The 25,507-nt window shown below is 42.8% G+C and overlaps 1 protein-coding gene across 1 annotated transcript in view; it reads left to right on the forward strand.

Annotated features, from left to right (window-relative positions):
* Adarb2 (adenosine deaminase RNA specific B2 (inactive)) overlaps positions 1–25,507 on the forward strand; it is a 547,609-nt gene that overhangs the window by 492,141 nt on the left and 29,961 nt on the right. The window contains exon 7 of the mRNA XM_085699197.2: positions 12,221–12,389. Within this exon, the coding sequence (XP_085555323.2) occupies positions 12,221–12,389 (169 nt within the window). The remainder of the gene's footprint in view (positions 1–12,220; positions 12,390–25,507) is intronic.

The following is a 25,507-nucleotide window of genomic DNA, read 5'->3' on the forward strand; positions in this document are numbered from 1 at the left end:
AGCCAGATACCTCCAAAACCTCAGTCTGAAATGCTCCGACCATTGGCAGAAAAGTAGTTTGGGGTCTAAAATTAGCTATTTAATTACCATAGCACTCTGCTTTGTTTTAATAGGTCAGACAATCCCTATATCCCAGGCTGGAAAATGGAACCAAAGAGAAAGCAAATGAGAATTACATAGGGTGAAAGCAAACTCAAACTATCTCTTTTTGCCTTCATTTGCAACTTGGGTGAGAAAGAAACTCAACGTTTGCAACATAGCCAGGGGCCAAAGTGTAGTGTCCCTTAACTTAAAAATTCTCTACTTCTCTAAGACCCAAAGTGCCAGTCACCTCCCTCACCACTGTGCATTCCCAGGAGGGAGGACAAAAGTGGATGTCCACAGCATCTTTGGTGTCATTGATGCCACTGTGTCTTGACACTAAAAGAGAGAAAAATCAAGGACTCCTACCTTCTCAGTTAAATTATGCTAGATTCTATTATTGTAACATGCATACATCTTTTACTGATTTGTGTGTATACCACACACACACTCACAGTCTTCCAAACTCTTTTTCTGTTTTCATTCTTTCGTTATTTATTGATTGATTTGTACATATGTGTGATGTGTGTATGTATGTGTGCGCACATGCGCACAGACACATGTGTGACACAGTGCACCTGTGGAGGTCAGAAGACAACCTCAGCATCCATCCTCACCTCCCACTTTATTACACAGGGTTTTTCTTTGTTGCTTGTGGCTGTGCACAACAGGCTCACTGGCCCCTGAGTTCGGGGGATTCTCCTATCTCGGCTTCCCATCTCACTATAGTACTGGGATTGCAGATGTGCAACACTGCACCCAGATTTACATGGTTCTAAAGGTGTGAGCTCAGGTCTTCTAGCTTGTACAGAAAGTGCCCATCTCACAGACGTGCACTGATGTGGGACTCCCCTCTATATGCTGTGATTACCGTTAATGAATAAAGAAAACTGGCTTGATCTGATAGGGTAGAATAGAGATAGGTGAGGAAAACTAAACTGAATGCTGGGAGGAAGGAGGTGGAGTTAGAGAGAAGCTATGTAGTCCTACCGGAGATAGATACCAGAACTTTAGCTAGTAAGCCACAGCCTGGTAGTGATACACAGATTATTAGAAATGGGTTAAATGAAGATGTAAGAGTTAGGCAATAAGAAGCTAGAGCTAATGGGTCAAGTAGTGATTTAAAGAATATAGTTTCTGTGTTATTTCCATTCTGGGCAGCTGGAGTGAACAGGTGGCCTCCTACACACACACACACACACACACACATACACACACACACACACACACACACACACGTATGCACATACACATACCTTCTCTAAAAGTCTTAGTGAGGGAAGTGTTGTGCTGTGTGATCTCCAATGGTTTATTCTATTCCCATTGCCCTTGGGCCAAGGCTGTGTCTACTATCATGTTGGCTAGACACCACCACCACCCTCACCTTCCTAGGGGCAGTGCTTGTAGTTTCTCAGATGGTGTGTTCCCTTTTCTGATCCTCACTCCAGCCTGGCTATCCCATTTTACATTTCTAAAGCATGTGCAATGTAGGGAATCCCTGCCAAACCCTTTCTTAAAGGGAGAGCAATGGAGTTGACAAAAATGAAAAAGAACTTTTTTGAGTAATTATCCAATTTGAGAGTTAGACAAATGGGCTAAACATATATGGATTTAAAGAGCCGCTGCTTTCCAGTGTCTTCTTTGTCTTTGTGAGCATCCTCTACGCAAGCCTGGCACACAGCAGGAATTTGATAAATGCTCTTTCTTTTCTGGATTTGGAGATTGGATCATAAGTGTAACGTCACCTACAAGGAGAAAAGAGGGTTAGAACCAACCCTTAATAACCACGGAGTGTGACGTGTTTCCACTGGCGACTTCCTCTGAGCACAGGACACATTCGATGATTTGATAACTTCCTTAGACTCAGATCCCTTTCATATACTATATTGCTTTTTGCATAAAGTATTTTATGTTTTATTTAGCTCAAATGAACCGCAGAAAAAGTTAACTGTGTTTATATAGAAACGCACACACAGCTGTTTAGTTTCACTATCTACGCAGGAAGAGCTTTCTAGGCTGTTTGTGCGTCTGGTTGTTTGTATGTCTCTGTGGTAAAACCCCTGATCAAGGCAACCTAAATGAAGAAGACTTTGTTTGGGGCCATGTTTGCAAAAGGAAATGACAAGGAAGGCATGGTATGTTCACATCATGGTTACCAGGAAGCAGGAGACAGAGGTAAAACAGAAGGCAAACTATAACCCCAAGGATCCATCTCCAGTGGCTTCCTTCCTTCAAAGGCTCCAACTCCCATTTTTCACCGCTCCCAATGATATCATGGTGTTTCAGATTCATTAAGAATTACTCCAGTAGTCAGGCCGGAGCCCTCAGGAGCTAATGGTTTCTGGAGATGTGCTCATAGACCCCAGAGTATGTTCCACTAACCTAGATGCTTTGTAATCTAATCAAGATGACTATCAAAACCTGGGTTGGGCAAGAAAATGGGAAGACTTGGGAGGTGTTAGAAGGGAGTTGAATATGATCAAGATCAATATTGTCCAAAATTCTCAAATAACTAATAAGAATTGAGAAAATAATCAGCACATCATGGTTTGGCCAGTCATGGTGATGCATGTCGGTAAAATATGTTGAATAGGCAGAAGCAGGAGGATCATGAGTTTGAGGCCAGTCTGGGCCACAGCTTGGGCTGGAGAGATGATTCAGCGGGTACAGTGCTTGTGGTACAAGCATGAGGGTCTCAGTTTGAATCCCTAGAACCCTTGTAAAAAAGGAAGCCAGGAGCATCTGTAAACCTAAACCCAGGGTTTTAGATAGTGAGGCATACACACACTTGTGCTTATATACACACACATACATACACACTTGAATATAGGGAAGGAAGGAGGGAAAGAGAGAGGGAAGAGGGGATGGGGAGAGAGAGGGAAAGAGAAAAACTAAAAGGTAAGGAAAGAAGGATATGATTCATTTTTTTAATAATTCCATCAAGGTACATGATACTAACTTCTCTAGATATTTGTGAAATTTAGTCCATTTCCCAAAAGCTCTTTGAAACATTCGGAGTTAGTTCTAATTTATTCAGCTCTCTCCTTGGCCTCTGTAGCCCCAGCAGGAGTTAGGAGAGGGCTAAGTGAGGACCACAAAAATGTCGACCCTGCCTGAGGCCTCGGTCCCCTGTGGGGACCATTCTGGCTCATTGAGTTTCCCGTGTCTCTGTACATCAAGCACCAAGTGTGGCTTCTCAGCCTTCGGTTCTAACTTGCAATGTCAGTGGTTTAGAAAAGCAAATAAATGCATTCTCAGAGGCCCCCTGAGGTTTGCTTCCACACACAGATGTCTTTTATTTCATGGCGCTTTTAAGAAGTGGCAGGTGCTGGTAGGAGGAGAAAAATGAAGCCTTTCCCTCACAGTGTTGCTACAGATAGGGCAGGCAAAGGGAAGACACTAGTGCCTGCATACCTCTGATTTAAGTAGGTGTCTTCTGGCCCTACTTCTGGCTCCTACAGGGAGCACAGAGGAGGTAGGCACTTGCTGGCTTGCAAAGTGGACTCATCAGCTAAAAGCCATGCATCATTTTTCCCTCATCACTCCATAAGGGCAAGAAAAGCCAACTGTGTGCTGTCCTCTGAAGGAGCCTTCAGAGAGACTGCTCGGCATCCTCCACGCTTCCTGAGGAAGGCAGCCACTCTCAGGAGCAGCTTCCTCAATTTCCACCTGAGAGGCATTGCTACAACTCTCCCACTGTCCCTCAAACACGGATTTTATTTTATTGTTCCCCTTTAAGGAGGGCTGTGCTGCTGGATAATGGAATTCAAGGGATCAGGTCTTTGCCTTTAGGGGCTTCTTCCAAGGCCAGCAAAGGGCCGAAGACAAAAGTGACAATTGGTCAAAGGCAGGCTTGCAGAGAGACTCTGGTAAAACTCCTGTTAGCTCTCCTTCTAGAGGTCCACAAGCCGGCAACATCCACTCTCTACAAGTTAATTTGCAGAAACTCCAACTTCACTACACCAGAAACTCAGATGCTCAGCGGCTGTGTTCCTAAATGAAACACTGGAAGCCCTCTTTCCTAGCCCTGTCAGTGTGCTGTTATTAAGCCCAGAAGTGGAAGAGCACAGACACACTCAGCCAGCTCCAGTGAGATCTTCATCTGGGACCAAGAGACATTCCAGAGCAAAGGAAGCTCCTGGGCAGGACTCTGTCTTCCCCAGCACTGACGCAGCTCATCACGGAAGCTCTTTGTCACTTTACTCCCACTCTGTCATTAGGTCTAAGACAGCTGCTGCGCGGCTCCTGGTGGAACCCGCAGTGTGCTGACCTTCATCAGCTCACAGCTGTGGCAGGATCATTCATTCTCTCCCTCACACATGCATACACGTATGTATCTCATGTATATAAACACGTGCACCTGAGCTCACGTGTATATAACACAGAACACATACATACATAAGGTCATGTGACCACAGGTGATTTATCAGTCTACAAGCACAACGACATGACTCTAAGTCCAAGAGACCTAACTGTGTGCCATAAATTGTTCTCCTTCCTTTTAATCAGTGTAGAAACACAGAGCAGAACAGCCTAAGGGAAAAAAAAGATTACAGTTTTAGGTTTTGGAGGGTGTTGTGTTTGTTTATTGTAGCTTTGTTGTGGTTTTATTTGGCTTGGTTTGTTTGGTTTTTTTCCCCTTAAGACAGGCCCTCATAAATCCCAAGCTATCCTCTAATTTGCTATGTAACCAAAGGTAGCCTCAAACTCTCAGTCCTCTGTCTATTTCTCCTCATCTGCAGGGGTTATGTAAGTGTACACCACACCCAGTTAATGTGGTGCTGGACTCTAGCTCAAAGACTCACTCATGCGGGGCAAGAACTCTAAAACAGAACCATATCCCCAACACTTTCTAGAGTTTTGAGCGATGATTTTTAACACGTTTTAAACTAAAACATAATTACAGATGTCCCTCTTCCCTTTATCACTCCATGTCCCTTGTCCCTTACCTCTAATCCCTTCCGTGTCCATCCTTACATTTTCAAATTGAGAGCCTCTTTCTTGGTTATTATAGAGATAGATAGATAGATAGATAGATAGATAGATAGATAGATAGATAGATAGATAGATAGATAGATGATAGATAGATAGATAGATAGATGATAGATAGATAGATAGATAGATGATAGATAGATAGATAGATAGATAGATAGATAGATAGATAGATAGATAGCTGATAGACAAATGTATAAATACTTGCTGCTGAGATTGTTTTTGCACAAATATAGAAATAAAACCTACTGAGTCCTGTTTGTTGTTTATGAGTTTATGGTTTTCAGGGCTGGCCACTTTTTATTGGATGACCAGCTGGTGGTGGGGCTCGTCCCTGGGAGAGGCTAATTCTTCTTTCCACAGTCATTAGTTGCATATATTCTTTGTCTAGGGTGAGTCCCCATTCTTTGTCTAAGAGGATATCTGCCCCTTCCATGTTACCACGTCTATTGAGATTGTCGTTGTTTAGGTCTTGCTTATGTACCCATTTCTAGAAGACACGTCTCGCAGCAGACTTCCTGGTATTGTGACTCTCACAATCTCTCTGCAATCTCTTCTGTTATTGTCCTCTGAGACATGGGTTTAGAAGCTGTGCTGTGCTGGCTGCAGATATATTCACTGAGTCTAGGGTACGCATGACCCATTCTCTGCATTGTGTCTTGTGGTTTTCTCTAATGGTGTCCATTTGCTGCATAGAGAATCTTCTTTGGTGAGGAGTGATAGTTATATCTGTGGGTATAAGGATAATATCTAGAATGTAGTTGGCAAGCATGCTAGGCTAGCAAAGTGGCAGTAGTAGAGTCTTTTCTAAGATATGTGATCTCACTCTTTCCAGCGGGTTGGCTAGGTTTCTTTGACAGGCATGATTTCCCTCCTGCTGAGTGGGCCTTTAATCTACTTAGCCATTGGTTACCACCAGTATGTGAATGCCACTATTTCCCCTGTATGGATATCTTGCCATGCTTATCACTGTTGTCCATAGGTGTCACAGGTATGGAGGGTTATTAGTTGCTTCCCTCCCTCAGCAACTTATATAGTACTTTCTAGTGCTGTGGAAGCTAGAGCGTAAGATGAAGGAATTCATGTTTGATATAACTCAAGTCATCCAAGTCCTGCATCCTATGTGTGTGATGTCTTCAGCAACAGGTGCTCACCTTCAACCTGTGAGACACAACGAAGGGCAACAGCAATAGCTGCATTGTCTCAGGGGTCGCTCGCACATAACGAGAAGACCCCTGAGTACACAGTCTGGCTTAGAATTTCTAGGAGGTCCTGTCCAAGTCCCCAACGATACAGAGTAACTTCTTTCTACCAGCGACCTTTCCAACTCATAGCTCAGGAGGTTGCCTGAGTCCCTAGAGCACTATAGGTCAAACTCTAGGTGATCAACCCCGCTCCCTGAGGCCAGATGCAGGGTTTCCAAGTCCCAAAGAAAAGACAAGGGCCCTGTGTGATATCAACAAGTCCTGACTTCTTGGGATGTCTGTAAATTTTCTGTGTTTCTCTATTTTTACCCCAACATCCACATAAACCAAAAGTCTTTAAGTACAGAATCAATGACAATTGGCTCATGATATTTAGAGAGATATGTTGTCTACAAGCTTGGGACTGCACTGGGCTCAGTTGTTTCCAATCCAATCATGGTTTACCTATGGGGTTACCTGAGAAGTTTTTCAAATTTGGGTTCCTGTTGCTTTTTCTTTGGCCAAGATTCTGTTGCAAGAGAGGAGAATCACAACATCAGTCATGTTTCAGGTCACTGGCTTAGAACTCACCCTGACCAGCCAGGTCATTTGCTTCTTGCTTAGCAGAGAGACCTGCGAGGAGAAGACAGGTGTGGCAGAGTCTCTGCCAAGGCCACACAGAGTTCTGTAGAGAACACGTGCCTCTCAGCATGGCATGCTCCATGCAGCAGAGGGGGAAAGCTGCCTCAGCAAGTCTCTGCAAGCCAGAGCCACTTGTTCCTCTCGGGAAACTCAAAACTGCTCACTCCTGTGATTCCCTCTGGTTCTAGGCCAAGGTCCACTGAGGTGGAGCCAAATGCCTGAAAGTTACTTCTAGATAGGAAACCTTCGTCAGAGGCCTAGCTGCACAGATTTTCTCCCATCATGTGGGCTGTTCCTCCACTCACTACACAGTTTCCTTGGCTGTACAGAAGACTTTTATTTCCATGAGTTGTTGGTCTTATTCCATGAGCAGCTGCAGTTCTAGTTGGAAAGTCCTTGACTATGCCTATATCTTGATGTATTTTTTACTTACTTTTTTCTCTGACAGTTTCAGAGAGTCGGGTCGTCTCTGGCAGCCTTTGACTCATTTGGTTTGATATTTACGCATGGTGAGAGATACTTTCATTCTTCTACATGTCCTCTCTCAGTTATGGTTCCTGAAGCTGGCATGGCCACATAAAACCATGCATGTATTTATTAAATGAAATTGCCTAGGGGAATAAAAGGAACTAATGAGAGTGAGGAGGCAGGAAAGGGGGGTGCAGGGGAGGAATAGGGTGAGGGAATATACTCAACATATTATACATACAGGTAAGAAACTTTTTAAATAATAATGATGGGTTGTATTAAAGATCCTAAATGTAAGAGACGAATATCACAACCCACACACCTCCCCGTGGCTGAACAACTTCTGTCTTCCTCTCAAATCATCAGTGGCCTCTTTATGAATCCCCTTTCATTAATTAACCTGGCAAACTCAATTCTTCCCATCATTTCCAGTGATTAACATATTAAATTCTATAATAAATCTTCCACAAGATGTCATAAAATAACAGGATTATATAAGATAGGTATCTATGGTGTTGTGCTGCGTGCCTAATACAGTCGATTAAAGTCAGTCACATTCGTTGTGTAAAAGGGCAAGGCACAAAACTGAGCCATAGTCCTGCAGACAGTCAGGGACCTAAAACATGGATCCTTAAATTCCTATCTTCAGATGTCCTACTGAGTCACAGGAATGTGTTACATAGGATCATGTTCACACACTGAAGAGCAATACATTTTCATAGTTTTATAATCCAAATAAAACAAAGCTCACCTACATGTGGATACATGGTGATTATTTGAAATTTTACTATAGTAAATGACAGGCTACTTCACAACACACTTTCTACAATGTGCTAATTGAAGACAACTTGAATTTTTAACTTAGTATTTAAAAATACTTTCTTCTTTTCTTATACCTTTGTGGGGGATTGGGGATTTTTGCTTGTTAAATAGTTTTCTTTCTAATTTTTAACTTTGATCTCTAAGCACAGGCACACACATACAATTATACCATTGGAGCAGGCATAATATTTAATTAGTTATGTTTCACCACCCCTTTTGAACCTCTCATTAAAAAAATAAATATTCACCTGATGAGTTTCTAAAGCATATGATTACTCTATTTTCTTACTATCAATCCAAAAAAGTTAATAAACACAGTAACAATGAGGCTGGTGGTCTCTGGGTATAAGAATCAGAGTGGAGTGGTCTAATGGACTTGGAACTGTCTATGGATACATGACAGGCAGAATTTTAAAGTTCCACATCTTCATTGTCTCAAGGACACGTTCAACCTACTGCAGATTATTTAAAGTCAATCTCCTGCAGTTGCCGGCTAGATTGGCATTTCATTATACTTGAGTGTCATCTTCAGCTCCCTCCTACCTCTAGCAATTAGCCAAGAAAAATCCAGAGCCAGGGGAAAAGGTTTGTAGGAGCTCGCCAGCTCTTCAGTTCACCCTGGGACTGAGCAGACTCACCAGGGAACACACTAGAAAAGGCAAAGAAAACTCATGTGGGAGCATCTCCCACACCTGGCTCTTGAGGCAAAATTAATCTAACCTAAAACTTTGAGTTGACTCCTAGGAAATATTGTAACCCTGTCCAGGCATTTTTATTGCTTGATATTAATGGATGGTAAAAATTTAAAAGGCCTTTAAACTATAAAAGGCAACTTTCAAGGCCTGGAAAATGTTGCGTAGTGTCTTTGGAGAATATAGGGACAGCAAGTATCATATCTCCTGAAATCTGCCTCCCAAGTAGAACAGTAAAGTCCCTCATCTTTGGACAATACGCTAGTTGTTATATAGAACCTGTCAGTATTGCTATCTGTCCCCTTCCCAATGCTATCTGCCATAGAAAGTTAATATTGGGAAGGACCCCATGTGAATTGTGTAGAAGTTCAGGATTAAACCCAAGTCATCTCAAGTATTTTGGAGTTACATGAACTATATTTATTATTTTCAGTTTTATTATCAGTATTACTGTCATATTCATCGTCCCCACCATCATCATCACCGTAGTCACCATTATCATCACCGCCACCATATCCACACCGCCAGTCGCAGCACCCCCACCATCATCATTCCCACACCACCTCATCTAATGTGGAGGTCACCATTAATACCTCCACAGTCAGCATCATCTTTCTACCGCCATCAGCATCTTCCAGCTTGTAGTGTCGTTTAAGTTGGCTTAACCTAACATCCAGGCTCTGTTTCTCTTCTTGGTCTTTCCATGGATGGCACAGGAATAAATCTAAGTTGGATCTCATCACTTATTAAATTGGCCACAGTGAAAAAGCTGCCTGGAGGCACTCAGAGGTTGATCTTCCCTAAGCTTTGAAACTTCTTTCACTCCAAGAGATATTCTTAGGACTCAGCTCTTAGGATCAGTGTGAAGTACTCTGGAAACAACTACTGTAATCTCTGCAGGAGAGCTGTCAACAACAGGCTATGCTCTGTCCAGTATGTCGATGTGAATCAATGAGGGTGAAACTACACCTATGTAGCCTTCAAGTCTTAAGACACTTTTTAAAATTTTTTAATAATTGCATATGCTACTGTGTGTAGAATTTGTACACGAAGCAGTAAGGCCTTTGTCTAATACCATATTATCTAAACTCAATGTATAGAATTTTTTAAGGAAAGAAAGAAAAGTAAACGTAGGAAGTTTCTCTTGTTCCTGCTGGTTTACCAGGTAACTGTGGGCTGTACATTGTAGCGTGTATGGGTGTCTATGTGTCGAGTAGGGTCTGGGAAGAAAGGAAAGCTCAGGGCAGACTTGTAAGAGACATATGGGGACCAGCCTCAGGAAGTTTGTCATTTGCAGGCAAAGAAAATACCTCCCTCATCTCGGCCCTTGGTAGTCAGTACTTAAGAAGAACTGACTGCTCCAAGTTATGTGTGTGTGTGTGTGTGTGTGTGTGTGTGTGTGTGTGTCCCCATTACTGCACAAAACAGTGGGTTTTCCACATCTATCTCACTTCAGTTCGCTCGTATCCACTCTCATCCTCCCTTCCCATTCACCCATCGTAACAGTCCCCTTCCCTCCAAATAAATCACCTCTTCTTCCTAACATATATATAAATCTGAATTTCCTCGTAAGAGGGAAGCATTCAGTATTCATCTCTCTCCTCGCCCCACCACCCCTTCTTGTTCCTCCCATAGCCCCCTTCTACTTTCAGGAACAATATAAGTTTTTCAGATCTAAATTCTGCATATAAGAGGAAACACATGATATTTGTTGTGAATCTGGCTTCTTTCATTTAACACAGTTGTCCCAGTTTAACTTCCTACTGAGGTGAAAAAAAATGCCCTGACAAAAGCAACTTTAGGTCAGAAAAGGGTTGTTCAACTTATAGCTGCTGGTTCCAGTCCTTCACTGTAGGGAAGTATGGAAAGGAACTTGAAGCAGCCGGTCACATTCACAATCAGAACAGAGAGATGACGAGTGTACGTATGCTTGCCTTTTAATTGGTTATAGAACCAGTCAATATTAATTATCATAATGATGACCTCCAGTTCCATCTACTTTCCTAAACAGTAAAGATTTCTTTCTTCCTTGTGGATGCAGAAACTTCCACGGTGTCTTTTCTCATTGTCTTCATTTGTTCCTGGGCCAGTGACTATCTGGGCTACCCCAGCCTCTTCGGACCTGCTGGCTTTCCTAACCCTCACAGCCTAGCAGCTAAGCGCCATCAACAGCCCTGTTTTAAGAGGAAGTAACCATGTCACAATGGTTTTAAGTAGCTTTCCCACAGTCACACAGCAAGTTAGTGACACCGGGATGAAAATCCAGACCAGCGTGAGAGGCAAAACCCACCCAACACCTGCTTCTGGTGACCTGAGAACTAGGCACGGCTTTACAATTATCAGTGGCTGGGGAAAAAGTGGAGAGGCATTTCTAAACCAAGCCTCCTTGACTGCAAGCAATTATCCCTTCTGTATGACTGCCTGTAATTTGTAAACGTTTCTCTAGAGTGCACATGAGGCATATTGGTCTATGCCTTTCTTTCTCACAATTAACCCTCCAGGTTGTATCTATGCTCACCTTCAGCTGGGAAACATTCTTCTGGTTTTGTTATTTCTAGAAAAGTCTATGTAAAACTGGAATTGTGATAGTCTTAAATGTTTGGTTAAAGTTTATTTAAAACAAATCAGAAAATCTAAAAGGAAAAATACAATATCCTTGGGTATTCTTGGGGACTGTTCAGGACTTCCTGCAGAGGATGCTCTAATCCCTTATAAAATTGCTATGGTGTTTGCACATAACCTATACACATCTTCCCATAAGCTCTAAATCACTGCTGGGTTACTTATAATACCTAATACAATGTAGATATGATAAAAATGACTGCTGTACTATGTTGCTTAGGGAAAAATAGCAAGAAAAAAGACAGATACAATCTGAACCAAATGTTTTTGCACCTCAGTTGGTTGAATCCACAGCTACAGAACCTGTGGATAGGGTGATCTGACTGCAATTTACAACTTTCAAAAATTACACATTTCAATTTTGATGTCCAAAATTTAAGTATTAGATGCATTCTTTGACAAATCAGCCCTACGGTAGCTTTGTGCATCTAAGAATGGTAAATGTGTACCGTGTGGCCCCACAGAGTCTCTGAGGCATCTGCTCTCTGGTCTTCCCAGGGTAGTTGGCCAATCCCAGGCTGAAATCTGCATCCCAGATCTTAACCATTTCACTGTTGAAATGAGTAAATTCCACCCTGCCTTCACATCTAAGACTCGCCCCCTGTGCCCAGGATGCTTGATTTTTGTCACACTCCCTCCCGCCACCCCCGCAAACAAGCCCTTGTGTCTCTGGACCAGTGTTCCTGCCACCTTTCACCGTCACTTCTTCTTTCCCAGTGAACAGCAGCAAACACATCGTCAGGAAGTTCCGAGGCCACCTGCGCACCAAGATTGAGTCTGGGGAAGGGACAGTCCCTGTCCGAGGTCCCAGTGCAGTCCAGACGTGGGATGGCATCCTGCTGGGGGAGCAGCTGGTCACCATGTCCTGCACAGACAAGATTGCCAGGTAAGTGCCCCTTTAGCTGTTCCGTTTTAAAAACCAGTTATGGACCTCAATGAGGACAGCAAAGAGAGGACCCAAGCAGGTCTCAGTATTGAACCCACTCCGAGAAACCTGGTGCTTGTCATCAAGGACTCAGGCATGCGTGTTCACATGTATATGCATGTTGTATAAGCGCACACATACGGGGGCATTGGAAAACCAGAAGTCAGTGCTCAGTGCTTTTCTCAGTCATTCTCCACCTTATATTTTGAGGAGGAGTCTGTCGCTGAACCTGGAATTCACCCTTGGGCTAACTGACCAGTGAGTCCCAGGAATTTGCCTATCTCTGACTCCACAGCACGGGGTTTACAAGCACACGCCACCCCAACAAGCCTTTTATGTGGGTTCTAAGGTGTCAAACTCAGACCCTTCCATGTGGGCAGCAAGAAATTTACCAATTAAGCCGTTGCCCGAGTCCCTACCCTTCCATATTTTTTTTTCTTTTAGATGTAGTAGCTTTTTAATTTTATTTTATTTTATTACTTTTTTAAAAATACCAATCCAAATTCCCACTGCTTAGCATCTTAGCTGGGGTCATCCTTGTGGATTTCCGGGAAGTTTTCTAGAGCCAGGCTTCTTGCTAACCCCAAAATAGCTCTCTCAATCAAGATATCTCTTTCCTTGCTCTCATCTCTGTCCTTCCTCCATCTCAACTATCCCATTCCCTCAAGTTCTCCCCAACCCTCCCCCTCACCCCTCCTCTTCCCCTTCTCCCCTTCCTTCTACCCCCACCCCCATGCTCCCAAATTTTGTCAATAATAAGGTAAACCCAAAGAAAAGCATATGCAGATCCACCTGGAAATTGGACAGACAAGATCCCCTTCCATATTTTTCGTTCCACCGGCTTGAGGGAAAAGCACCTTTCAAATGCACATTCCTAGTAATATCAGGTGACCATAGCAAGGTCAAAAATCTCTGACTCAAGGATTAATTTTTCTTCTGTTGCAGTAATAATTATTTTTATGAGGAAGAAAAAAAAACGGACTTAGATCTGCCATCTCTGGATGCTGTGATCTCTGTCAGGGAATGTGACCGAGTGAGGAACAAAAAGAGTTTTTCTCTGCCGCACCTTTTTACTTTGCACTAAAGGTGTTCCCAAAGCCTCCACAGGCGACTTCTCAGAGAGAGGCAGCCTCAGCATACAGGTACACAGAAGGAATTTGCAGGAAGGGCATCTCAGCATCCTTTACAGACTCCTGCTAATTGAGAAAGGCCTGTGCTAGGAGTGCGTCCCACTCCCCTTAGCCTCATCGTGATGCCCAAGATCCACCCATTGCAGGAGCCCACCTCAATTCCGATGCCCACCTCAATTCCAATGCCCAAAGATGCCACCCATTGCAGGAGCAGTTCCATAAAACATGTTCAGAAAATACTTACAAATTGTGCATTGAGATGAGGGATCCTAGCAGCTTGAACCTGCCCGAAAAAATTGTAAAGCCCCAAGCTACCGCAACCATGGCATAGGAAGGTTAGAAAGGAGAATGGGAGTGGTAAAGGAGACGGCTTGGTGGGCAAGCACTCTTGCTGCAAAATTGTGAGTACTGAAGTTCTGATTCTAGTGCCCACAAAAAAGCTAGGAGTCCTGCGAAGGCCTGCACCTCCAACTCCAAAGGATCTTACGTTTTCTTCTGACTTCTACGGAAGCACAGACGTGTGTAACCATACATACACAAATACACACACATACACACATACACAAACACATACACACACGACTCAACCATGTAAACAAACAAACAAATAAATCTTTAAAATTGAGTGAATCAGAAGCTCTTTTGGAAGCCATAATAAATATACTGATACATAGTTTATAACCTAAGTGGAAGGGGGCAGGGAACTGAGCATCCTAGGCTACGGTAGTCTCTAAGCTAGTATGCACCCAAAAATTCCAACAGTTTTGCTGCCCCTAAAATGTCCTACATGGATGCATTTGCAGCTGTAGCTAGTTCAGAAATGAGAATCTTAGTCTTGAAAGGGACGAATGGAGAGGGGAATGGAAAGGTTACAGGGAAAATAAAGGCCAAGGATCCAAGGAAAGCGGAGTATATCATCTAAAATAGCAAGTGTCTTACACACAAAGCCCTGCCACCAAAATAAGATCTAGAGTCTAAGACAAACTGCCCCCCCACAATCCCAAGGGATCCCCCAGTAAATTAAAGTCCCAGGAGGCACAAGCTGTGTTCCCAGTGCCTGTATAAGACTTGAGGTGTCTTATATGCTCAGCAAAGGTACATGAACCAACTAAGCTCTGTTAAGTTCTGTACCCTGAAGGATTCTCTTGAGCATCTTCACTCTATCAAAGCCAGGGGTGCTGAGGGTTACGTTCTGCTTGCATTTCAAGATGGGGACATCAGTGTATGGAAGCACAAAGTGTCACCCCAAAGTCCAAAAGTCAGCATCCCAGGTCTCCTTCTTGACCCTATCCTGTGAAGATTCTGGGGCTACAGGGCCAGGAAAACATGAGCCTCTATCAAGAGTGATTCCAAATTCTCATGGGAAATTACCAAGTAGCTATAGAAAAAAGAGCACCATTTAGGCCCTGGCTTTGATTGCCCCTGGCTTGGCAGAACAAGGAGAGGGCTAAATGACCGTAAATCAAAGCTCTGATTTCTGTATTACAGGGAACAACCTATAGTCTTCAAACAGCTCATCTTTGAAAAGAAAATATATTCCTCTTTACAATATTTTCATCTCTTCTTGGAGTGAAAGGGAGGAAAATGCAGCAATTTTCACTTTAACAAAAATTCTTCTGATACCCTCAGACAATGTTAGTTTTCTAAGTTAATTCTATGGCTCTCCAGCAAAATGAAGAAAATTAATGCAACAGAAATGAAATCTTGTCTCTGGGATCTTAAACATCAATAGACGCTAAATTAAACAGGGGCTACAAAACCCACCTTATATTGGTTGTCAGAAGTCTATCGATGGTAATGCTCAAAAGACAGGCTTTATCTTTTTAATAAAATCCCCTTGGAAAAATAAGCAGAAGTTCATGTTACATCATCTCCAGGGATAATCAAATGATGTCCTGGATAGAAAAATATTCTAGACTGTTTCTCTTTGTAGTTTTGTTGGAAATGTTGTTGTTGTGGTGGTGGTGGTGGTGGTGGTAAATTAGGATTTTTTGTTTGCTTATTTGGCTTGGCATAGATTTTAGGTTTTTTTGAGACAGAGCTTCTTTGTCAACCCTGGAGTCTCTGAAACCCTGACTGGTCTTGAATTCAGGGACTCACCTGCCTTGGCGTCCTGGAAGCTAGGATTAAAGGTGTGCACCACCACAGCTTTCTCTCGGTGGTTTTGAAATAGGACCACACCATGTAGCACAAGCTGAGCCAGAACTCACTGTGAAGCTCACACAGGCATCGCTTGCAGTGATCCTCCTGTCTCAGCCTCCTGGGTGCATGTGTGACCACACCTCACTTCTAGCCTTTTATTTTTAAGAAGGCAAAACTTAAAATGTTGGGGGAAACGGTAATGTCTCTGCTCCAGCTGGCCACAGAGAGACCACGCCCTGAACTAGCTCAGGAACCAATTCCCTGGCACCAGGTGGGTTCACACCATCCACCCACTTAACTCCTCTTTGCCAGATGTGGTGACGGTAGGAAGAGACAGGACAGAACAGAGGGGTATGATGGAGGCCAGGACTTAGAGATGCCCTCAGATCTTGCTGTGTCCCCCTCAAGGCCACCTCCCAGTTTCCTTCTTCTGAGCTTCACTTCCTCTTCTACCTCCCTTACTTTCTCTTGTTCTCTCAGTCTCTTCTCGTCTTCTGTCTTTCTTGTTGTCTCTGTCCCTTGTCTATCTATCCCTGTATCTTCCTGTCTAGCCCTCCTCTCTGTTTCTTCCTCCGTCTTTCTATTTCTCTGTCTCCATGTCTCTCTCCCTTTATCTCAGGATCTTCCTGCCTTTCTCCTATTCTTGCCCTCCATCCCTCCATCCTTTCCTCCCTCCTCCTTCCTCCTTCCATCTCATTACTGCTCCACACACACTCCTCAACCAAAGAGCTCTGAGCTCACACTAACTGTTCAGTTCTATCTCCTCTCAACACCTAGTGTGCTATCACTTCCCTGTCCTGCAGGGAATGCTGGGAAGCTGCAGCCCTGCCCTCTTCCATTCCATGCCATCACATACCCTGTTCTCCTGCCATCACATACCCTGTTCTCCTGCCATCACATACCCTGTTCTCCTGCCATCACATACCCTGTTCTCCGGCCATCACATACCCTGTTCTCCTGCCCTGAAATGACAGGGAAGTGGTACCTAATGCTGTTTGCTTGTGTCTGAGCTTGACCTTCATGGGATCATTGATGCCACTTGATTTGCACGGTGTCTGTCACAGTGAGATGCACATGACGGCTCTTGATAAACAGTGCTTATTGGTAATGATGATGAGGACAGAGTCATGATGACCACAACAGTGACAGAGATAATACACTTGCTCTAAACAGTTCTGTCTGGATCAGACTGGGAGCAATTGGCAGAGGAATCACTTCCTTTGGCATGGAAGTCCTTGTACCTCCTCCACAGCCAGACCCTGAGCATAACATGCGAACATGAGTGCTCATACATGAGCTATTTTAGAGCAGAGGCACATTTGCCATTTTTGAGCAGGAACATATGTTATGATAATGGTTCAAGACCATAAGCATCTGCAGTGCGCATTATTTGTACGAAAGCTCCACAAAGAGACAGACTGATAACGGATGTGTTCATCTGTTTTCTAACCTGTACAAAAACAAAATCTCAACCTAGGGCTTAAACACTGCTCAAAGCAGAGGGCCTCCACACACAAGTGCAGACGCAACTTTCTAACTAAATGAATTACTAAACCTCGGGAAAGTGAGGTTCTGCACACGCAAAAACACAGGAAACATAGTCTGTAAAATACTGTGAGGACACACTGGGCTGCACAGCCTGCAACACATGATATACTGTGCCCAGTATCACATCACGTTGGAACCATCTGGACTCGGGAATTTATTATTAATTTTTTCAGACAGTTTGAAAGTCAGATGTTAAAGGCAGTCATCATTAAAAATGAAAACACACACACTTGCTGCTAAATTATACTAAAAGTAGTAAACACTCCAAGTTTGTCACTTCAGAATCATAAGACCATATGTGTGCTTTTGGAATTATTTACAGCTACTATGTCCACATAAGGGAATACTACAAACATCTGTATAAAGTCATGAGCTGCCCAAACCAGTGTGCCTCCTAAGTCTGCGCTCAGTGACCTCAGACTGGCAGCTCAAAACTGGCCAGGCCATAACATTTGCACCAATGGAACTAGAATAAGCTAGTGTGCAGCTTTTGAAGGAAGGGAGCTAGCCAGTATATTAAGACCACCAAGTGTAGAGAGATTCTAGAAATAACTCAGGTGAGGCTGGCTGTGCATTTATTGTCTTCTTTAAGGAATGTTCATTCTTCCTTAGAATTCATCGCTGAATAGAGTATGTGTGTGTGCGCGCGCGAGCATGTGTGCACAAGTACATGCACATGTATTTGCAAAGGGTGATGTACGTGTGCAGCCTTCACTGTGGAAATCAGAGTTGGCACCAGATGTCTTCCTCAATTACTTCTCCACCTTCTTTTTTCTTCCTTTTTTTTTCTCTTTTTCTTTTTTGAGATATCACCGAGCCTGGAATTCCCTGATTCAGCTAAACTGACTAGCCAGGGATCCTTCTGCTTCTGCTATCCCCCAGTGCTGGTGTTACAGGCACACACTGAAGGGGCATGGTCGATACCACATCTGGTTTTGTTTTTAGTGTGGGTTTGGGTCTTCATATGTGTGCACAAGTGGGCATTCAATGACAAGTGCACATGTGGGTGTGAGAACGTGAAGAGTAGAGGCCAAGGTCCAGAATATTCTTTAATCATTCCCCACCTTAGTTTTCAAGTCGGTGTCTCTCACTGATCCTAGAGCTCACCAATTCAGCTCAACTGGGGAGGCAGTGAGCCCAGGGAGCTGCCTCCATAGCTCTAGAACTGCAGACTAGTGCCCTCTAACCAGCTTTTTATATAACTTGGGGTCTAAACTCAGGTCCTTGTGTTTGCATCAGAAGCACTTTTGCCAACTGAGCCATCTCCTCGACACTTGGAAACTAATATTTTAGAAGACTGTAATCTTCTCGCTAAAGGCAAGAAGTTATTTGTGCTGCCCATAGATTTTACAGAGGTGCTAAATATCAACTAAACCAAATGATTTTTCTTTTCAAGAAAATCAGTTTTATTCCACATGATGCTTGGAACCCAACACAGAGCTTACATTTATTAAGAGAGATCTATGTAGAAGATTCATGTAGTAGATCTCTCTTAAGAAATGTAGTTCTGCTTGAGCACTATAAGAAATGAGTCCAGATGACTTCTTGCTCACCCTTTATTTCTTGGAACTTCTGCATGTTAATATGAGCAAAAATAATAATAATAATAATAATGGTGTTTCTAATTAAGGTGGAGGAAACACATCCACTAGACAAATCTGTGGTTCTCTTTGAAAATTCCCTGAAATATTAAAGAAAAATGAACTGGAGCCTGATATATTCAAGGATCCAAATAATTAGCTCTGCTGTATCATTCCGCACGTGCAGATCAAAAATATTACCTGGGCTCCTTGCTTATGATCAATGGCACCTGCCTGACAATATTGCTAGGTAATAACAGCCATTCTTCTAGGAACAGAATTTTATGAGTAAAAATTGATTTCATTTTACAGGGTTAGTGGTATGATCAGTTTACAGGACAACAAGAAAATGATACAGAAAGCTTGAATTTTCTGCCATGCTTTATCACGAACCACAAAATAACTCTGCACAAAACACCTTTAGTTACCTGTCAGCTAATGTTCAAAAGCATTCTTCCTTCTGTCTGGAGTTCGGGGCTTTCACTGGAACTCCAGCCTTCCTTCGGTCTGCACAAGGACAGTTCATCTCCAAGGCAGACAACAGTGACTATAACTGTAGACCATCCTGACAGTTCTAATCCCTTATTAAAGGATGAGACCCTCATTGGAATATCAACCAAACCCCTTGAAGACCCATTCCATGATTTTTTTCCATGAGACCTTGTGCTCCTCTAGGAAGCATCCAGTGAGTGGAGTTCTCTCTTATAAAAGAGTCAGTTCGTATGTTAGGAGGGGGGCTCTTACCCATTATCCTCTATCCGTTGTACTTTTCTTCACATGTAGGTACATACAGCATCTGTGTGTGCATGTGTGCGCAAACACAAACACACATACATTGACCCACATAAAAACACTCATATGAACATATACACATAAAAAGTAAAAAGAAATTCAAACAAAAAAGTCTTAGTTAAAACCCTGATGCTAAACATCCTTTACATAAAGGCTAACTCACAGGTTGTAAATGTGTAGAACTAACTACACCTTACGAATGTCAGGCTTTCACAAAAAAAAAAAAACAGAACTAAATCTCTGGCCTAAGTGTCCCTATAATCCCATCACTTGGAAGGCTGAGTCAAGAGGATCCCAAGATCAAGGCCAGCTTGAGCTATATAGGGAGACCCTCTCCCATAGAATCAATGGCTAGAATTATAGTTCAGTGATACAGCACTTTCCTGATATTCAGACTTTGGGTTCTATCCCCAGCTCTGTAAAAATAATAATAATAATAATAATGATGATGATGATAATTTTTAAAATCCCCCAGGTCAAGAGGATGATTCAATCAAGAAAGTGTCAAGGCATACACGTATGCCTCAGTTCTCTAGAAGGTGAGCTGAGAATATAATTTTGAGAAAAGCCTAGGCTATCTAGGGAGTTCAAGGCCAACCAGGACTACACAGTGAAACTCTGTGTCAAGAAAAGGGAAATAAAATAAAGAAAAATTAGGAAAATATAAGCAATATCAGCTAATATGCCGACAGTCACAGAGAACAGTAGCCAACTCTGCTATGTTCCTGTCAATCTTTTTCTTAACTGACATTTTTTTCCTACAGTTAGGATTTCATCGTGTTACCAGTTGACTTATAAGTAGTTCCTTAGAGCTACAACCACAGCTCTTTGCTAAAATAACAAGCACTTTAATGAGAGCGTATTACTGCCAGCATTTATGCCACCAGCTGCTTCACTCCCTCTTGCTGACTGCTTGCTGTGTTTCCAGGTCGTTACTACTATGAGGAGTGCTCCCCCGACCCCCCCAAAAAAATTGTTCTAGAGCTCAGACTTCCTGTGTAGGATCTGTGATGAAGGGGAAACAATGGCTTCTCAAAAATGAACAAAGTGCAAGATGGAATCAGCTGGGGTGTAGATGGCAAACAGACACCTCTAAAGATGTGTGTCCTTCCAGAATCTGTGACTCCAACTTTCTATGGCAGAATTAAGTTGGGGAGACTAATGGAGGCATGTGCCCTACCTCAGATGGCTTCTGAATGCAACCACATGTGTCCTTGTAAAAGAAAGGCAGAGGAAGTGTGGGGACAGGCAGAGGAGAATACCCATGGCAGAAGGCAGAGTTGGGATTGATGCAGACACAATGCAAGAGCACCAACAGTTGCAGCAAGAGTAGGCAAGGATGCATCCTCCCCAGAGCCTCCAGGAGAAATATGGCCAGGCTGGTTGACTACTTGATTTCAGATCTCTGATCCCCAGAATCGCAAGAGATATGTTTCTGCTGTTTGGGGCCATGTGGATGTAATTGTTTGCTATGGATTCTTAGGAATGCAATACAACATCATGAGAAAAGTCACTCGTTTAGCTTAACTCTGGAAAATCATGAAGCCAGATAAAAATCCCAGCTCTACCAACACTCTTAAAGGCTAAGTGAATGTACAGAAAATGGGTTGTTTTGACTCATCAGTGAAAATTGACCTTCAAAACCACAAAATGAAAGCTAAGTAGCATGTCACCAATCAATCAGCCTGCAGTATACAGAGGAATGGGTGACAGCGGTGTGGCCATCCCATCCACATCCCCTGTGTACATAGCTGGTTTTCGTACTCTGAGCAGCCACAGTGACAGCAGAAGCCACCGCCTGCTTAAAGAATGGGGAAAGCAGAGCAGCTTCTATCTTGATGAAGCAGACGTTGAACAGCATATGCAGATCTAAATCTTCTGGAACGAATGTTCCTTTAGATATGGCTTCTAATTTTAAGTACCTGGACCTGATTATTGATCACAGTGTCTCCTTAAGTGAAGATAATTAAACTTTCTCTGTTAAAAAAAAAAATGAATTGCTTTAAAAAAAATGATAGCCGTCTTCTGGAGAATCAGGCACCCATCTGAGAGTCTCGCTGTGCGTGAATAGGATGCTCCCCTTCCAGGCCAAGACCTGTTTGTTCCACTTTCCTCCCCAGTGGCTCCCTCTTCTCTGTACCTAGGCCCCTAGGGGACAGAAATGACTTCCTTCCTTCTTGATTTATTGGCAGGCCCCTCATCTGTAGCACATTACCAACCCCACAGAATTCAAAAGATGATGTGTGATTTTTCTCATCTCCTGTTTTATCGGTGGGCGGTACTGGAGATTCAATTCAGGGCTTCATGCATACAAACAAGTGCCTATCACTGAGCTACATTTCCAACCTTCCTCACCCTATTTCCGAGACCAGGTCCCTTTGCCTAAGACAGCCTGGAACTTCCTGTAAAGCCCAATTGGCCTAGAACTCATGATCTCCCTGCATTAACCTCCCAAAAAACAGAGATTAACAATCACACCACTCTACTCATCTCAAAATCCTTCGTACACATTCTTTCATAGAGTTCACAGTGGTTTTTATAACAGCATTTAAGTAAGTTTTGTACAATCTCTCATGATGAAAGCAGAGTGGTCGAGGGGATGATACTTCTCAAATACAGAAGCAATAACAACAAAGTGTGGCACATACCAATTCCGTTACTACTGCAATCACCCACTGAGGTGGCCACTATGGCCAGACTTGTATCCCCAGACACACGGGTGGCTGCTGGTCTCCAGGACTCTGCTCAGAGGTGTGGAAACAGCAGAAGGCTGAGATGCCCAGTTTTACAAAACAAAAGTAGTTATCTAGATCAATGAGTAAGGATACTATGGGTATAGAAAGAAAGCGAGTAAGCAGGCATGATCTAAATCAGTCCTAGATGTCCTAATAAATGACATGGAAGAGGCATTATGCAGGCAGCCAGTTGGATGTGATGTATCCACTTGAGAGAAGGTACATAGAGAAAACCAAGAGGGCAGGTGAGGTACTCAGGAGGAGCCCTTGACAGGGACAAGTGATATGTACCACAAGCAATAAAGAAATCCGTGTAGTTATCTTATCTTTTCTTTCTGTTTATATACTGCAGTCTATTAAATCAGTTCTATAGTAAAAGGAATCTTAATTATTTCCAGTCTTTAGTTTGCTTTGCATTTATGACAAGACTGTCCTGATACATATACCCTGGTACTATATTAGAGTATAGTCATGGGATGAGCTCCCAGAAGTCCTGTTATTGATTCAAATGGTTATCATTCTTCTCCTTGACATATAAAAACCAGGGGAAAGTGGTTAGTCAACTGGGAATGGACCAGTCAAGTGACTCTGGCTTTGCATTATTAGTTGTCTTTATAAAGGTGGAGGGGAAGTGGTATGACACCAGGGAAATACGTTGTGGAAACATGTATAACACCAAGATGGAGTTCCTGTAGTCTTTCAATGGCTTGGGAAGCAGACTGCACTAGTGGGACCATATTCCAATGTGGATGGGCAGATATCAAACTCTAGCAGCATTGGAATCACCTGGAAGACTTGTTTAAAACACAGCTGCTTGAATCCACTTCAGAGGTTCTGATTTGGCAGGTCTAGGATGGGGACCGAGAGTATGTGCTTCATCCAAGTGCCCAGGCCTGTATCACTCAGGTACCACGCTTATAGGATCTCTGAGTGGACTGTTGCTCAACACAGGAAGTAGTTCAGGATGGCCCAAAACACCAGAATCTGGATTTGTAGTTCCTCTGACCTTTCGTATTCCAAATTTTCATTAACTACTCAGATGCTAAAGTTTCAGCATCGAATGATGTTGGAATACTGATGTCCAGGGTTGTCTAGACTCACAACCAATCAGATAAGACTGTGTTTGGGGACTGTACTGGTTAGTTTATGACAACTTAACAAACTAGAATCACCTAGGAAGAAGGGATCTCAATTAAGGGATTACCATCAATCAGACTTGCCTAGAGGCATGTTTGTGGGGCATTTTCTTGATTAACAATTAATATGAGAGTGTTCATCCTACTATGGGCAGTACCATCCCTGGACAGGTGGTCCTGGATGCTATAAGAAAAGAAGTAAGCCAGCCATGAGGAGCGAGCCAGTAAGCAGCATTTCTTTGCATTTCAGCTTCAGCTCTGATCTCCAGACAGGAGTTTTAATTCCTGCCTGGAGTTCCTACCCTGGGTTCCCTCGGAGATGTACAGTGTTACTTGGAGTTGTAAGGTGAAATAAATGCTCCCTTCCCTAAGGTGCTTTTGGTCATGGTGTTTATCACAGCAATAGATACTAGAACAAGAACCAAGGTAGAGAATGTTTTTAAAGATTCTAGTTGGTCCAGTATACAGGCTAAGTTGAAGACCATGGTTTCACCATAGTTCCTGAGTACCACCCGCAGACTGTGACAGTTGCTTCCCTCAGTGTGACCTTCACAGTCTTCAGACAGATCATGGGAAAATTTTGCAATCGATGTGGTGTTTTGTTCAGAAAACAAACTGACAGAAGAAAGTAGAAGTGTGGATCTCACACTGCACATTTATAATTCTAAAGGGTTGTATCTTTTTCCAGGACCACATGAAGATGCTATAATACCAGGAAGAAAGAGAAAATGTCCAAAATATACCTTGCCAATGGATGTTCTCTGTCTGAACTTCAAGGCACACACCCGTGGGGAGGGCCTCATGCACACTGAGTCTCATCATTTTCTCCCTAAAGTAGAGGTCACAGTTCAAATTCAGCAAGGAGATGACATCCCTTGGCTGAAGAAAGGCAACCTTTTCTAAAATCTCTCCTCCACTTATCTGTGGTATTTCTGTGATTGACAAACAGACAAAGATATATTTATCTAGGGATTATCTATATTGAAAGCTAGGCATAGGATTTCTGTCTCTGTCAACATTACAGGCATATCAGCTATTTGAACAAAAGGAAAGGTATTTTTCCATTCAATCCTGAATGCTGAGGATTCTCCAGTTCATATTCAGGGAGACATTTGGTTTTATTGATCGTGCTAGCTGAATTTGTTTAAACTCCTATAGCCAGGCAAAGAGGAGGTTGATTTTTCTTTTTATTGTAAAGGTTATTAGGGGGAATCAGATATAGAAGTTATTTGTCTTTAGACAATCCAGTAGAATCAAAACACTCAAAAGTGTTCCACAAGTTTTGTTCAAAGCCGATACTTTAATGGTCTCAAGAATTATTATATCCCTTCACGGGAATTCTCATTTTATTGTCTGAGGCTTAGTTTATTTGAAGAAGATGCCTTGTGATCAAGGGAGATTTATATATTATTCTGCTTTTAATTGATAAGAAATTTCTAAATTTTACCGACAGTCTAGGGGTTGTAAGCTCCTCTTCCGCGTCTGTCCCCCAAAGCCCTTTGCTCAGATAGTTGCCTCTTGGCAGACTTTCTGAGCATCCTTTGTTACAAACCTTTCCTTGGCATGCTTGCCCACCATCTCCAAATCCAAAAAGAATATGCCCAAAACACTACATGGTAGCAATTCTATTTAATTCTTTCTCGGTATTTATTTATTTACATGCGTATTTATTATTTGTTTATTTATGGGGTGCTATTTGTTTGTATCAAGCAGAGTCTCACCTAGGCTGGTCTCCAACTCACAGTTCTCCTCTCTGCATTTCTCAAGTACTGGAGCTAAGCTACAAGAATGTGCAACTGTTCTTGGCATTCACCTTTAAAAAAAAAATCTACTACATTTTTCTTATTTAATTAGGAGAGGGGTCCAACACATGCCACACTGCACATGTAGAGGCTAGAGGACAACTTTCCTTCCAACCATTGGGTTCTAGAGATTAAATCCAGGTCCCCAGACTTGGCAGCAGACATCTTTACCCATTGATCCATCTCGTTATCTCTCTTCTTAGCTTCTCACTTC

Source organism: Myodes glareolus, chromosome 14 (genome assembly GCF_982192425.1).
Source record: "Myodes glareolus chromosome 14, mMyoGla1.1, whole genome shotgun sequence".
Lineage (NCBI taxonomy): Eukaryota > Metazoa > Chordata > Mammalia > Rodentia > Cricetidae > Myodes > Myodes glareolus.